This window comes from Dunckerocampus dactyliophorus, chromosome 8 (genome assembly GCF_027744805.1).
Source record: "Dunckerocampus dactyliophorus isolate RoL2022-P2 chromosome 8, RoL_Ddac_1.1, whole genome shotgun sequence".
In the NCBI taxonomy this organism is placed as follows: Eukaryota; Metazoa; Chordata; class Actinopteri; order Syngnathiformes; family Syngnathidae; genus Dunckerocampus; species Dunckerocampus dactyliophorus.
The window spans coordinates 29268635-29285746 of record NC_072826.1 but is presented as its reverse complement, the minus strand read 5'-3'; the positions used below and the strand labels follow the sequence as shown (position 1 = coordinate 29285746).

Below are 17112 nucleotides of genomic sequence, written 5' to 3'. Positions count from 1 at the left end.
GTGGTGGTTTTTTTGGACAATGCTCCACGTAAGGATCCACCGACAGACTCGTGCAAAAGTTGCTCTTGGCATGCGGCCGTCTGCTCTCTGTGTGGTTGCCCAGTCTTCAAACACGCGTTGCAGTTCTGAAAGCTTTCATTGGCTTTTTGCTTTGCCTTCTCCAATGTTTGAACATACATTCATTGATGCTAAGCTTATGTTTCCTTGTCTTGATAGCCAAATCCATTGCCTAAATAGTAAACTGGGGTGTGTGCATGCATACCCGGCTCCACTCAACTAGAGCGACAGGGTTAGCAAACGCCGAGAAAGGCGGCTTCTCTGCGTTTTTTGGTTGTTTCTTGAACTTTTCTTGCCGTTATGATGGACTCTCTTAGTAATAGCGTTTTCTGAAATACATATTTAAACGATATAGTAGTATTTCTGAAGTATAGAAAATGTCACAGCATTAGAACATGACCATGTATTAGCTGCACCGCCGTAGAAGCTACGTGTTCGGAACGTAACTGAGCGGCATTGTCGTTGACTGCTCAGATTCGCCAGGACACGAGCTTGACCAACCACGTGCCGGCCGTGAAGAAGAGTCTGGAGCTGTTTGTGTACAGGGTGAAGGCCATGCTCACCCTCCACAACTGTCAGGGCGCCTTTTGGATGGGCAACCTCAAGAACCGCAACCTCAAGGTATTCAAATACGTTGGACGTGTGCGATGAGATAACCTCCGCACGCACGGTCTGCTTTATAAGGATCATGTGCTCTGCAGGGAGAAGAGATTCTTTCTCAAAGGTCACAAGAAAGTGAGGAAGAGGATGAGGAGGATGAGGAGGAGCAGCAACCGCCTCCACAGGATCAATCAGAGGAGGAGGTAATTGAGAACGAAAAACAAAAACAGCACAAACATTCATCTTAACGGCACAAAACAGCACAAACGCAGCACAAAAGCATGGGACTATTTTGATTTCATTTGGAGCAAATGGGGGGCGGGGTGAACTTTGGTTGACATTTTAAAAAATGTGCGATATCTCAAAAATGAAAGTAGCATAAAGGTTCGTTTTAATTGCACAAAACAGCACAAACGAAGAGGGGAGAAAAATGACTACTTTGATTTCATTCTGTGCATGTCGGGGGGCTGGTTATGTAGTAGCCCAAAACTTAAATCGTTAATATCTCAAAAACAAAAGCAGCACAAACATTCAATTTAACTGCACAACACAGCACTAACGTAGCACTTAAAAATGTGACAATTTTTGATTCATTTGGAGCAAATGGGGGGTTGGATGAACTTTGGTTGACCGATAAAATAAACTGTAACAACTCAAAAACAAAAGCAGCATTCATTTTAACAGCAGAAAACGGCACAAACGAATGGGCCTCTTGGTTTCATTTGGAGCAAATGGGGGGCTGGGTGAACTTTGGTTAAACCAATAAAACGAACTGTAATAACTCAAAAACAGAAGCAGCACAAACATTAATTTTAATTGCACAAAACAGCACAAATGCAGCATAAACAAATGAGACTATTGGACCAGATTTTTGCGTGGGGGGCGTGGGGCAACTTCACTCAAGTGTAATAGAGACTTTGAAAGTTGTGCCTTTTCGGACGTTGTGCAACATGTGATGTTTCTTTAAAGTCATCAAGCTAGCTAGGCTACCAGGAAGTTAGCCAGGCTGGCTCAGGGTGCCAGACCCGAGGGATATCCGAAGACGTAATATGCTGATTTATTATGTCACAGCCCATTTTTACGGCCAAGTGTTTGAACGAAAAAGAAAAAAAAAACACACCACAACATCAGCAAACTCTTCTCGTGTCCCGTTCGCAGACAGTTGGAAATCACAAAACTCTGTGACACGATGCATAACTGCCAGATTGCTACGGTATCCTTGAGCATGTTCAAGGATCTGCTGCTATGAAAGCGACAGTAACAACGAAGCAGCGTAGTGTTTTTTTTTTATTTATTTACTGTTTGATTTAATTCTAGTAGTTTCGTGTTTTTAATGATCTGTGTTTCAGGGGTGTCCAAAGTGCGACCCAGGTGCCAGTTTCTGTCATCCAAAAATATAATTGAACAAGAAAACTGGGGAAAAAAGTTAAAATCTGCAGTAATAATTGAACAAGAAAACTGGGAAAAAAAAAGGAAAAATCGGCAGTAATTTCACAAGAAAAGTCGTAATATTACGAGTAAAAGTAATGTCATTCTAGAAGCCTGAAGTGGAAATATCCAAGAAAAAAGACATTAAGTCGTAACATTATAAAAAAAACAAACAAAAAGTTGTAATTTAGGTTGCGCAAAAAGTTATAATGTTACGAGAGTAAAGTCAGAATTATGAGAAGAACATTTACAAGAAGAAAGTTGAAAAAAAGCAGAAATGGGGAAAAAAACAGCTGAAATTTTACGAGAATAAAGCAAAAATATTTTGAGAAAAAAGCTGCATTCTAGGGAGAAAAAAAATCACAATTTTCTGAGAATAAACTGAAAATATGAGGGGGGAAAAAGTCATTTTTAGTAGAGGCGAGTTGAAATATTAAAGAAAAATATTGTTGTAATATGAGAAACAAAACAAAATAAAGACAACATTTTTGGAAAATTATGTTGCAGATAAGGTTATAATAGGGGAATAAAGTCATAATTGTGAGAAGAAAATGTACAAGAAGAAAGCTCATATTGTTGAAAATTAAAAACAAAACAGCAGAAATAAAAAAAAAAAAAAAACTTGTAATTTTACAAGTCAAAATATTAAGAGGAAAAGAGTCCTATTCTACTTGGAAAAAAAAGTCAAATTTTTACAAGAATAAACTTATAGCTAATATTACGAGGAAAAATAATATCTTTTTTAGTAGCACAGAGTTGAAATATTAAAGAAATATTCTGTTATTTTTGAAGTCATAGTAATATGCAAAAGAAACATTACAAAAAGTTGTAATTGCTGGAAAAAAAAGGTTGCGGAAAAAAATATGTTTCAAGAAAAAAGTCAAAATATGAACAGAAAAAAAGTCATTCTAAGGAGAAAAAAATTGCAATTTTACGGGAATAGGAGGAAAAGTCATTTAATTTTTAGTAGCATAAAGTTATAGTAAAGAAAAAATACAGTTTTTTTTAGAGTCAGAATATGATAAACAAAACAACAAAAAGTTGTAATTTACGGAAAAGTAGGTTGTGGAAAAAGTTGTAATGTGAAGAGAATAAAGTCCTAATTACGAGAAGACAATTTACAAGTTGAAATAGTTGGAACATTAAAAATAAAACTGCAGAAATGGAAAAAAAAACAGCTGTAATTGTATGAGAATAAAATCAAAGTATGAAGAGAAAAAAGTGGTATTCTAAGGAGAAAAAAATTGCAATTTTACAAGAATAAACTAAATAATATGAGGAAAAATATCATTTTTAGTAGCATAAAGTTGAAATCGAGGAAAAGGCTTCTTGAGACGTCATCTGTACTTCTGTGAAGAAGGTGTCGGACGTTTCGCTCCTCATCCGAAGAGCTTCGTCAGCGAACTAATAAGTGCTGATAGCTTAGGCCTTAAATACAGTAAGAGTGGGCGGAATTGGTGTGCCAACACCCTCCTCCTATTGGTTCCTTACACTAAGCCTGGGCGGAGTAGTGGTATAATCCTATCCTGCTATTAACACCTCCGATAAAAGGGGAAGTGTCGCTCCCTGAATTGGGTATGAACGACTCTGATACTGGCTCGTTAGCATCTATTGTTCTGGCTCGGCCCTGGCTTCACCTCATTTGCAAGACTAAGAGCTGTGGGTTTTGGTCTCAGTAACCTGCTGAACACAGGGTCCAAATTAAACCTCAAACCACCATTCCGATTCAATGATGGGTTCTGTTGTTTGACAAAAATAGCTTCCTTTACTCCTCTTTCAAACCATCTGTTTTCTTTGGCCAAAATCTTTACCTCGCTGTCCTCAAAAGAGTGATTGGTAGCTTTTTGAGGACAGCGGGGTAAAGATTTTGGTAGCTTTTTGTTTGTTACCATGTGGCCCTCGCTGGAAGACGTTGGGACACTCGTGTTTTGTGTGTGCAATGCGAGCGACCTCACATTTCAGGCCGCGCAGCGTTGCTGAATGGCGTTGTGGAAACGGAAGAAAACACTCGATCGTCCTCAGCGCGCGGAATCAGTCGGTGAAAAAGTGAGCGTGTGACACAAACACACCGCAGAGTAAGCTGCGTAGGGCGTGAAAGTTTGGCAGGAGGGAAGACGGATTAATAACAGCCTCTCGCCTCTGCTGGCCGTTGCAAGCGAAGGGGGCCACGCGCTGGATAAGACAAACGCTTGGTTATTCTCGGAAGTGAAGCGCGTTTTAACGGCTGTTGAAAGAGATCTACCTTCACGTTGCGTTAGGCAAGCACGGTCATGACGGCAGTTGTGTTTTCTTCCTCCTTCAGGGGCGAGACGGAGACGCCGAGACAAAAAGGAAGGTCAGCACAGAGGAGAATGACCTTCAGGATGACACAGATGACTCTGAATGATTGCTTTGAAAATGGATGCTATTCCGTGTGTGTCCAATCCAAAATACACTCACACCTTATAAAGTTTGTTATAGACATGCTGTTGATGAATACAAGAATATTTTAGTTGTTTCTCATTGGAATTCATCTCCACATGCACTGCACACAGCTCAATACATTGAAACATGTTTGTTTATTTTAGCAGTTCAATTCAGGAGGTGAAATTCTGTCAATTCACTACACTAGTCATCATTATTTACAAATATAACACCATGAACTAGCTACAATTTTCACTTTTGGAACTGAACTGTGTGCGCACGCGTGTACATGCTTTAAAATGTCCCTACAATGTGTAACCTTCTGCACGCCACACCACTCCACGCTCTCCCACTTCCTCCTTCCTGTCATGTGTGTTTTTTTTTTCGTCCACATGATCCCTGCCAAGCTCTTATCAAATGCACTTCTGCCACCTTGTGACCGTTTTTGTTGCTTAAAATGCTGAAATCCATTAGTGGGGAGTTGCGTCATCACCTCTTTTTGCCTCTTACTTAAAAAACATAAAATATGTCCTCGGGATTGGGCGTTGGGGTTTGTAAAAATGCATAACTACGTCTCTGATATAGAATGAGTTAAAAAATACAGAAAATAAAAAAAATGTAGGGGTGCATGATAACTAATGGGCTGATATGAGGGAATTATGACATCATTCTGATAACATTAAACATAGCTCAGATAACCGATAATTTAAAAAAGTAAACTCTCCAATGAGGCCAGATGACCCGTATTGTGCAGGTGAGCAAATCAAGCCCTCCTTTTTTCTCCTGCCTGTGACGTTAACGACTTGCTGTAACTTCCCCTGAGCTCACTTGTAAATAAACATTCACTTTAAGAGGAAGGACGTTGTACCAAATGCGCAGCAATGAAGGGAAAAAAAACATTGAGCACAGAAAAAACCTTATCAGCCACCTGAAACGCCAGCGCCGCGGCGTTTGAAAAGTATAAAAGGTTTGCCACAGACCTCCGTAGCAGCACACCGGCTGCTCAAAGCGTGTGCCCGAATACAGTGCACCTTGCTGGGCCACAGCAGGCGGCTCCTTCCCTTCTATACTCTGGTTCTCCCGATAGTAGTGATGTGGTAGTATTGATGTCATGATATTTGATTAGGACCAATCAACAGGTAGACTTGGTCAAATCCTAATTTGTTCCAGTCCTTCTTACCTCCAGGTGTGCACAAACTACACTTTAATGTAAATTTGAAAAAAAGTAGATATAAAAAGTTTATCTGTACCCTATCTGTCTCGAGAAGCAGAACATTATCTGTATCGGTTTGAAAAAAATAGATATCGTGGATCTCTAAAAAATTTATTCAAAAGTGAATTAAGAAAACTGAAAATTGGACAAATAGAGGAAAAGGGCACAATGTAATATCACTTGGAAGACTGGGCAGCAGAAGTGGGCGGGTCTATCCAAACGGCATCACGTTACCTGAGCTGGATCGGCATCTGGTCGATAGCGTGATGAGTTCTATATTTATCAGTCGTCTTCTGATTATTTTTCACAAATATTGGTGTGTTTTGTTGTGTTCGAATATATTGAACAAATTTCCAAGACCTAATAGTTGTTTTTGCTTTTCTTTACTTACTTTGCACTAAAGTACAGTATTTATTTTGCTCAGACAATTCTATGTAGCAAAAGGAAATAATTGTGTTATGATTATTAGATAATGATAAGTTTGGGGTAGAGCATTTACAGTATAAACAGGAAACAAAATAAATGTCCCGTTAAAAAGTGTCGGCATTTGCAATACAGGACCTGTATTCACTTGTAGTAACCCCGCCCACCTCTATCGGGCAGATGCTGCTTCATAGATTTGGACTGAACCATTATACACAACCACGGTGTTCCTTACGGTAAATATGTAACCAGAACGCGACCAAGTAAACTTTTTATCAGCATCGAGACTTGTTAAAGATTATCGTAAGTTATTAGAATCGGACACTTACAGTACGTTAATTTAATGAGATTACTTTGCTTATTTATGACGTCGTTGAAGACCAAACGCGTCCTCGCACCCCTAGACATTGAGGTGAATGGTCTATCCAGGAAGCCGATCCAACTGTTCGGGGGGAAAGCAGCGTAAACAAACTTGTCATTTCCTCAGCTCTTGAACGGCAACTGCGACCAGCCACCAAAGTGAACACTTTTTCTCCTGACCCTCTCGTCCTTTTAACCATCGTATGAACCCGGAAGAGGACGTCTAAAGCCGGACAGACTTCTCCAAAAGCCAAGAAAAAACATGTCTGATTCCATTCTGCTTCTCCTCATCGTCGTCCTCCTGGTGTGTTTGCTGGTGACACTGGTGGGCTTCCTGGTGTATTCCGGCCTGCTGGCGGACGTGGTGATAAAGACCGGGCCGCCTCCAGTTCGAAATGTCACCATTGCTTATAAGTTCAAAGAGGGACCGTACAAGGAGTGCGGGGCGGCTTTCGCCGAGCCTTGCAGCATTGGACCCAAGCAGAGAACCATTGCTATCTACTACGATGACCCCAAGCAGGTAAGGGGGTTTTAGGTCATGACGTAGGCACCCCCCCCCCGCAACTTCTCAAGATCACACAAACTGCTAGATAGCCTTACAATGCACGAGGGCACTGGTGTCAAACACAAGGCCCGTGGGCCAGATTTGGCCCGCCATATCATTTTATGTGGCCCACTCAAGGCTGGAAATAATACAAGTCAAAAAGACACTGATCAAAAATGTGTGTTTTAAAAACATTATTTTATGGGATGTATATGTCTATATATGAATTTAAAAAATAAAAATAAATTATATATATATATATATAAATAAAATTTTAAAAAGTAAAATATTTTTTAGAAATAAGCGTCTTTTTGATTATTTTGAAATATATAAAAAATAAAAATAATCATGGCTCAGGTGTGGTCGTCTCACAACCGGAAGATTCGTGGTTCGATTTTGGCCCGAGGCACATGGTAGAATAAAATAAAAGCAAACAGTAAAAATGGGAAGAATGGAGCAAAAAGTACCATTTGAAAGAGAAGTAGCTGGACTCTTGATACTACTGTAATAACTAACACAAACACAAGGCACTGTCTTTTTCATACAGTTGTCCCTCGCAATATTGCCGTTTTTCATAAATTAATTTTGAAATGATCACTGTTTTGTGATGGAATATGACCTATTATTAGTTTTTAAAAATACACATATTTAAGCGATTTGTACTTATTCTTGGTCTAAATGAATCATTTTCAGGCATGAAAATGGTTAAATGATCTAATTCAATGAACTGAAAATACAAATACAAGGCCTCAGAAGGGCCAGGCCAAGCGATAACGGAGGGACACTTTTGCTGTATTTTGCCCTAGTACTCCTGTTCCATCCAAGACTGAGGAATACAACAACTGGTACTGTATAGAGGCTACCTTAGACTATAACATTAGGGGGAAAAGTTTGGGGGCAAATGATTTCTGGGGGGGTAAAATTGACAGAAAACAGGCTGGTAATGGAGGGACAGAAAATTAACATCCGTTTTCAACCCTTTTTTCAAAGATGCATATTTTACGGTTCCTGAGGTGAAAATAGTTTTCTTTTTCTTTCGTATTGTAGTTAAATCCCTTAATTATGCACATGCAAAATGGCAGGCCATTTATGCTGCTCAATTTTTGTTGGGTCTGGTTTAATGTGAGATGTCCGTGGTAACGGAGGGACACATTTCTGCTCATCTATTCTGGCAGCCTTTATACATCACATAGCAGTTGTTTGTAATCCATTTATCTTTGTAAATGTATTTTGGCAACCATAGAACACTTTTTCACTTAAATTCAAGGGTTTTTTGCAGGTTGCGGAACCACCACTTTACAACAACTGATGAAAATGGATGAAAAGTGAAAAAATGTTCCAATGTTACCTAAATTCTGTAAAGATGAACACTTACGGCGGTAATGGATATCATGATTTTATTCCAAGTCTTCTCTTGACTCCATAATTACAAGCATCTTAGGCTCACACTAAGCAAAACCTTGTAGTCAGTACTTCGGCATGTCACTGAAGCTGTGATTTTTTATATTTTTTTAGGTTTGGTCATATCGATTCGAACACAATAGGATTCTAGCCGACTCTGAAAGTCTATTACTTAAAAACCCTGGGCATTTAACCACATTTTAATTGCAACAAAATATCATGGCTCACTTATCAGTTGAAAATGTGTGAAGGTCTTTATCTGATGACACTGAAAAGTCCATGAACTAATTTTCACCAGTTTTTTTTTCTCGCTCTAGTAGCTCTACAAGTACAGTTCGTTGAACTTTTGTCTTACGATCGTAAAATCATCGGCACTTAGTTTAAGCAAACTTGTCCTACTGAAAGGTGATGGTGCTGGAGCGTCCCCTTCAAGGAAAACAAAGTCTTTGTGAACGGAATCAATGTCCTTCACCAGTTTGAAAATGTTCTTGTGTGTATCAACTTGTTCAAGAAAGGAGAACACCCAACGGTCCTTTTTAGTTTCATTTTGATTCCAAGAACCAGTAACTTGTTGGTTCCCAGAACACAGCATACCACTTCCCAGCCGTAATTTGAATCGACTCGCAGGCATTGTCATTATCGCTTTGACCATTCTCGCTTTGACCACCGTGTTCTCCGTGAAACCAATAAAGCATAACAATGGAAGCCACGACGGTGATTATGTGTGTCTTAAATAGTGAACCCATGCATGATGATGAAAAAAAGCATCACTCTTAGGAGATATTTGAAGCCTAAAACAACTTTGTTTCTCCTATTAGACTGCAAAAAGTATTTTGCATATACCATGTGCTGAATTTATTGACTCCAAATTCATGTCCCTCTGTTACCGGTAACGGAGGGACAGTTTTCAGCCCCCTCAAAATCACAGTTCTGCCAACTTTTTTTAAAAACTGGTTTTATTACTTTAAGACACATCCCGATCAGTTTTCTTTTTGAATCTTTCATCCCTCTGAGCAGAAAATGTATATAAAAAAAACAGAAAAATAATGTTTATTCTGTAACGGAGGGACAGGCTGAAACAGGACAAAAAAAAAAATTGTTAATGCTTTGTCAAAAAAAATCTGTGACTTTTTCCCCCAAAATGTTCACTCTACTGTGATGCCTAATCATATCATCACTACAAAAAAATGTTATTAACCAAAATTGTTCTAACAATGCTTCCCCATCAAGGCTATTGTTTTAGGGTACAATCAGGATGAAGTGCGGCAGTTCAAGTTTGTCCACACCTTCGGATTTAAATGCCTGTAACTTTTTTTGTAGTGGATGGAATTCAAACATTTTTTTTTTGTTCTGCATACTTTGGAATGTTATCTATAAGATAAGGCATCTAGAAAGCCAGTTAAAGATGTTTGACATTTTGCTACAGATGTTAACCTAATTATGTATTCTACATTGGCCACTAGGTGTCAGTAATTGTTTGGTGAGACAGGCACCAGACTCGTCACTAGGGAGCACATTTACTGTGACGCTGCTCGAGCAGGAGTTTTATTTACATGCCTTATTTACTCTTATTCAGTCTACTATATTGGCTAATACGAGTGTAAAGCTGTTTAAATCCGTGAGGAAGTATGCTGTACAGAGAACATAAAAATGCTAACATGTGAGTCTGTTATCTTATTTATGTCTAATATGTCTTATTTCCCCTTATTATGTCGACTGTATTGGGTAATAGGAGTGCAAAGGTGACTATAGGGGTGTTATATCGTGTCTTGAGGGCTCTCATAACGGGGAAACCCGCATTCAGAAGATTGTAAACAGGTTTTCTATGCTCGAACTACAAAAATATTACATTTATAAATAAGAAAACCTACTTTGCAAAAACAAACGGTCTGGAACCAATTAACCACGATAAACGAGGGTAAAAGTTGCTGCTGACTGTTCATTGGTGAACCAGGATGCATTTGTCCTTGACCAGGAATTGGTTGGGCTTACTTTTCCGGCACTTTCAGCCCGAAAGTTTGCATCATTCGCGTGTGCAAGTGTGACCCTGAGGGGTTAAACATTTTTTTGAGAATGGTGAAAGCAGTCAGCTGTTAAATGCCACGTTGCACTGTTGATGATTTTCCACCCTCATGTGCAGGCTGCCTGTCTGGCTGGCTGGTGTGACTCACTGAAACGTTGTTGCCTTTTCAGACCGCACCATTCAAACAAAAGTCTTCCCACAAGAGAGCTGACGCACTCTTCATTCGCTTGTCATTTGTCCAAATATTTGTAAATGACGCCCATCCAGATGGGGGTATGGTGATCTTTTCTTGGTGTGTGCACGGGGCAGCTGTGTTTGTTGGATGGAAATTCCTGTTGAGTTCCCAACTGATATGAGAGGATAACACACACACACACACACACACACACACACACACACACACACACGCGTTGTGCAACAAGCTACCTTACATGAGGTGGTGGGTTGTGTCGTATTTTTGCACTTGTGCTTGTTTGTGTGCTGAAACTGTGAGGCTTTTTAGCCCGTCAGCACCTAGAACATTGCGACCCGGCCTGCGTCTCCATGGTCAAACTGTTGACATCGCAGATTGTTTTTTTTTTTTTTAAGGACATGTCACAATTGTTAGCTGTCATACAAGTTCACATTTCTATGTGAAAGCGATAAAAGGGCTTAATTGAAACGCTTGAGTGAGGCCAGAGATCATTAAAAAACATTCTTGTCTGTCATGCAAGCGTAAAAAGAAGTTAATTGCTGTCGTATTAATATGTGAATGAATTATGATATCAATATATATTGTATTAATATCTTTTTAAAAATATTGTATTTATTGAATATATGAAATAAATATAAGTGATGAAAGTAATTAAATGCTTTTTTAAAATGACTATATAATGATGTCATTTTAAATATTTATTTGTGATTGTTTAACAAAATTAAATTCATATATTAATATAAGTTACGATAAATTGAATAATATAATTTTAATATTTAGTTATAGTTTTTAAAATTAAATTAGTATGTTAATATAATTTATGAAAGTGATGAAACACTTTCTTAAATTACTATATTATCGTAATACAATTTTTAAATATTTATTTTTTATATTTTATAAATAATTAATATGAGTTATGAAAGTGATTAAAAACTTATTTTAAATGAATATATTATAGTAATATAATTTTTAAATATTTTTTAAATTGATTCGTATATTAGCATAAGTTACGGAAGCAACTAAACACTTTCTTAAATTGATATAGAATATATTTTTGAATATATTATTTGATATAATACAACTGCTGCAAGCTGTAGTCATCAGAATGATGAGGAAATACGTTCCTGAAATCCTGCACTTTGTGTGTAGTGAATCTAGAGAATTCTACTTCCTGAACTGATTTTGTAAAATGTAAATTTTGTATTTTTTTTCATTTTTTGATTAAATTAAATAATTAATATATTATAGCAATATCAATTACAAGTGTAAAAGGTGTGTGTGAAGTGTAAAAAGAAGTTAACCACCGTAAAAAAGAAGGGAAAAATGCTTTCCCCTGAGAGCCATTTTTATACAATCAGAAATATTATGTATTTTTTCTTATATATTTTATATATATGTTATAATATGTACAAATAAATATATAAAAAAAAAATATATATATTTTCCATAGATTTAGCAATATACAAATGTATTATATAATATATATTATTATCTATAAAAAAAACAATGAATCATCTGCCCCATTAAGTCAGTCGTGCCACAGTGGAAAGAAAACATTTAGGAGAAATAAGTTGTCACGTGGCAAAAGCATCATCAATACGTCCTGATTGAGTTGTGCCTTACGGAGTCTGGAACGCTGCTCGTGGTGAAAAGGTTCTGCTTTACTGCCAGACTGCGTGTGAGTCATGCTGATGGAAAGTTGTGCAGCTTTTTAAAAAAAGGTTTCTGCTGCTGTCGCAGTGTTTGGAGAGTCTGGATCACAAGGACGCCGTTTCCTGATGATTGTTCATCCTGATGACCTCGTCAACAAAACATGACTCCAGCTCAGTCCTGTGGCGTTTCTCTGCCATGAAACATTCTTCCATTGGGGCCGGGATGGTCCAAGATCAGCTTTTATCTTTGTCTTTTGTTCTTTGTTACTTGTGAGTTTGTTGAGCCTTCTTAGTAGGCGTACTCGCAAAATAATGTCATTATATTCCAAAGCGCGGCCCGGGGGAATCAAAAAAACATAATTTAACAAGAAAAGAAAAATAAAAAAGACAAAAATGTAAAAATCAGCAGTAATTTTACAAGAATAAAGTCAAACTATCAAGGGAAAAAGTGTCCCACTCCTTAATGTGACATTGCTGTATGTGATGTATGGCATCTACAGTAAGTGCAGAGTTACATAATACATACACGTGTATTTAAAAAGGGCATAAAGTACACAATAGCGCTTGTTGGAGGCACACGCTCACTGGCAGAGACAAACAACAGCCCACACACACGGGCAGTAGGGCTTACTAAGAGCACTTTTAAACTAAATAACTCAATTCCAATGAACTCTTGAGACCGATCAAAAAATAATCTTTTAATGGGGATAAACTGATCATGTTGTAGAGAATAACACACCTGCAGCCTCATTATGCAGAAAAAATGTGCTACACATTTACTTCCATTCCTCCATCATATGCTCTGCTAACAATATATATATTTATTATTCAGTGAAATACATTCGTTAAACTCATCATGCCTGAGTTTTCATGCATTTCTGGTGACGTGTCACTTAACAATATTGCTGTCTTGTTATCATTGTGATAAATATATCTCTCTCGTTGTTTAACACACGTAGCGCATCCAGTTTTAAGCTAGTAACGCTATCACAGGGGTCTCCAACAGGTAGCTTGTGGGCTCGCAGTAGCATTTTGTTAGCTACCTAAAAGGATGCTAACAAGGATGGATGTTTTGTAATAAAAACAACAACAACAAAAAACATCAACTCATTTGATACCAAATACGCATTTATATGTTTTTATAATCCCAGACGCCCCTTTTTTGCGCGAGAGGCAAAAAGAGGTGATGACGCAACTCCCCACTAATGCATTTTACTTTTTTTTTGCGCACGCACACACATACTTCAGTTCCAAATGTGAAAATTGTATATAGTTAATAGTGTTATATTTGTAAATAAATTATTTTGTTGTTTTTTGTGTTGTTTATGTTGGTATAGTGGTTTAGATATTTCAGCTGTCGCAAAAGAAAAAATGAAAGTTATGCATGAAATGTATCTTTTCACAAAAAGCTGGTTTTCTCCCTGTTTTATTTGGGAACTGATATTTTTCTGAAACTTAACTATGTTCTACTGCTGATTACTAAAGAACGGAAAAAGGTCGAAACTAACGTTTTTTCCAGATGAGTCTAATCTTTGTTTTGGTGGGTTCCATGTTTCTGTAGCCATACAACACAATATTCTGTGTGCCTTGAAAGATCAGTCAAAATGCTCAAAAATGGCCGCTATGAAGGGGTTGTCTTCTGAGAAATGGCTGGGATTGAATGAGCTAAAAGCAGAGTTGGACTCACGCGGTGCATCAACAACACGACAAGATGCGCGCCATATCATACGCTAACTGGAGAACGCACGCAAACCGAGGCTAAATTGTGGCCTAAAATTTTGACATTATCCGAAAAACATGCTAATCGGGCCGGACGCTAGCGGAGGTTTCACTGTGTAGCACATATTTGAATGTCTTTTTTGACTGGCTGTCTGCGTCCCACGACCCGCTTTTGGGGTCCCGACCCACCAGTTGAGAATTCCTTCTATAGTGGGCAAATATTTTTTTCTTTTTTTATTCTTAAATCAGTCATTGCACAGTTATAAGTGAAATACAGTATATGCTTACTGTATGTGGTCTTATTAACTGCAATTTTGATGTTTATTTTCTTCTTCTTCTTGATATGATTATTTGATTATATTTTTTATAAATCATCATTTTAATGTATGCATTATTCCTTGTCATTTCCTTAATAAATTCCTCTAAAATGCGTTTTGGACACATAATTATGTGTATTAATATTTAAAAAGATGATATTCTTGTTAAATATTAAAAAAAAAAATGAGTCAGGACTTAATGACCATTGGAAAATGTGGGTCCCACGTTGAGACCGCTTGAGAACCCCTGATATATAGCATCATCAGTTTGGCTTAAAGCAAAAAAAATATTTTTTTAAATAATAAAAAAATACTACAATTTTAAATGTTATAAATACAATTTTATTTAATTTTTTAAAAGAAAATGAAAGTAAAATAAAATCCAAATGAAATCAAGTAATGTCACAGGCTTCTTTGTTTTTCCCACAAACATGCTTGCCCTTGAACAACCACTAGATGGCAGTGCTATGGCAGGTTTTGGGCCGTACAGAAGAAACATCCTACGTCTAAACCATGTTTTTATTACATTCAGTCAGCAACAAAACTGACACTTTACATGAAAAAGCTAAATCTGCATGATGGGCTGCAATGCTGAATATTCCAGTGCTGCCTTTCTGGAAAGTAACTCTTTCTATTCCACAATTCTGGCAACTTTGACGGTTTAAACTGCACCGGTTGGGTCTTTAAGACCGCGCGGGCTAATTAGGACAACATCCCGTCACTTGCTGGTGTGTGCTCATCCATGCATGGGACTGTTTGTGCTTTTAATTGCCACAGGTGATTAATATGCGAGCCTGAGGGATCAGGCCGTTAAGCAGTCGGGCTGCTGGGCTGCAGGGGCGGCAAACAAACATAGATCAGACACAGCGGAGGTTATTGTTAACAATCTCGGAGCAAAGGTTTGACTCTGTAAACAACAGGCAAGCTCTTGTTGTGGCGTAAAAAGAGTAACCGCTCCGTAGGCGGGCTTGTCTGCCTGCAAGCGAGTCTCATCAAGGAGAGTGGGCAGGGGTCTGCGGGTGTGCCGCCTGGGCGCAGGCCATCATTCAGCAGAGAAGGACCATCTGGGATCCTTGTCTTTTGGGAATGCAGATGAGGAACCGCAGGACACTAGAACTAACTACCTTGTGTGAACTTTCACCCCATTTTCCCATGAGCAGCAATGGAAATTGAACTCGTCAAACGGTCACCGTTGTAAGACCTTTACTAAAGGCCCTGTCACACCTTGATGTTTTAGCCAGCTTACGCCAACGTATGAAAAATTTGGCCAATACGCTAGCATACGTCGAATAAGTAATGGGTAAGTTTTGTATAAGTTAAGAGCACGCTGAAGCACGCCGGCATACGTCGTAGTACGTCCAAGTCGTCCAAAAAGTTTGTGCATGCACAAACTTTTCGACATATGTCAACGTATGATTCACTCGTCCCGCATCCGCGGGCAATAAGTTATGCGATCGTTGACGCCCGTTCACACACGTTATTTGTAAGTTACGCACAAGTTGTAATATTTCAACATACCTTGAGACAAAACTGTGTCTTCTTGGCTCTCTTCTTGGCAAGGGTTGGCTCGGAGGAGATGGAGATAAAGTACAGATAAAGTACATTATGCGATGCCTTGAAGGATATTTATACTGCTACATGCTTGACCAGTAGAGGGCACTGTGACACTGGGAATGAACCTGCGTCATCTCCATCAGAGTGAGAGTGGGAGGGGGAGGCTGTGGGTGGTGATGGATCCCTCCGTCACTGCCCTGATACTTCTTGGCAGCGGTCTTGGAAATTTTCTTCGGCATGATGGTGATGTTGACACTGCGATGTCTAGTGAGGTTATGATTTGAGTCATCAAGTGGCGGCCTTTTTATAGGCTACGGCACGTCATCGTCGGCCATACGCTGCCGTGAGGTTTGCAGTTAGACTGGCGTTGGGCATAAGTTGTGAACGCCGGCAACACGCTACGCATTCATTGGTATAAGTTGTCTATAAGTTATAGAAACGTTCTACATAAGTTACTAATACGTCGAACTCGTTATAAATGCGCGATGTATACGCCAAAAATTGAAAAAACGTCAATGTTCAACGTATGCCATCAAAATGATCACGTCAGGCATCGTCAATGTGTGACAGGGCCCTAACTGGCATACAAGTGTGAAAATGAGTTAAGACTTGATGGTGTAGCTGTGTTCACTGTAACATTTGCTACATAAAGAAATACAAGTATTACATTACGACGTAGTATTGGGGCCACATTGGGGTAAAACAAACAAAAAAAAAAATCAGAGATCCTGACCATTTTTTTTTTGTAAATTTACGAGAAAAAAAGTCGGAAGTTTGCGAGGACAAAAAGTCGTAAATTTACGAGAAAAAAGTCTTAATATTACGAGAATAAAACTGTAATATTACGTGAATAAAAAATAATACTGTGTGTCATACGTGTCAGAAAGATTAGCATGTCTAGCTAGCCCTTCTCACTTTCACCTTTTTTATTCCGCCTCCTCCACAAGCCAAAAGGCCAAAGGTCACAAAAGTCTCCTCTTTTCATAGCTGTCTCAGGAAATGCCTGTAACCCAAAGTTACCATTTTTTTCTCCTAAATGTAGGACTTTGTTCTCGTAATATTACAAGTTTTTTCTCGTACATTTATGACTTTTTTCTCCTAAATTTACGACTATATTCTCGTCAATTTACGACTTCATTCTGGGAATCTCAGATTATTTTAATGTTACGTCGTAACAGGCATTGCCTGAGACAGCTATGTAAAGAGGGGACTTTTATGACCTTTG

At 38.4% G+C, this 17112-nt stretch overlaps 2 protein-coding genes across 4 annotated transcripts in view; both read left to right on the top strand.

Moving 5' to 3' along the window:
* Positions 1-4582, top strand: part of fancd2 (FA complementation group D2) — a 40907-nt gene extending 36325 nt beyond the window's left edge. For 2 of the 3 annotated variants that reach the window (XM_054784759.1, XM_054784760.1), the window contains 3 exons: positions 532-678; positions 759-860; positions 4388-4582. In XM_054784759.1, coding sequence (XP_054640734.1) covers positions 532-678; positions 759-860; positions 4388-4471 — 333 coding nt within the window. In that variant the 3' untranslated portion in view covers positions 4472-4582. Of the gene's footprint in view, positions 1-531; positions 679-758; positions 861-4387 lie in introns of those variants that run through there. The other variant, XR_008572242.1, reaches the window with a different exon arrangement.
* A 1962-nt stretch (positions 4583-6544) lies between these two features.
* tex264a (testis expressed 264, ER-phagy receptor a) overlaps positions 6545-17112 on the top strand; it is a 96488-nt gene continuing 85920 nt past the window's right edge. The window contains exon 1 of the mRNA XM_054784764.1: positions 6545-7004. Within this exon, the coding sequence (XP_054640739.1) occupies positions 6747-7004 (258 nt within the window). The 5' untranslated portion in view covers positions 6545-6746. The remainder of the gene's footprint in view (positions 7005-17112) is intronic.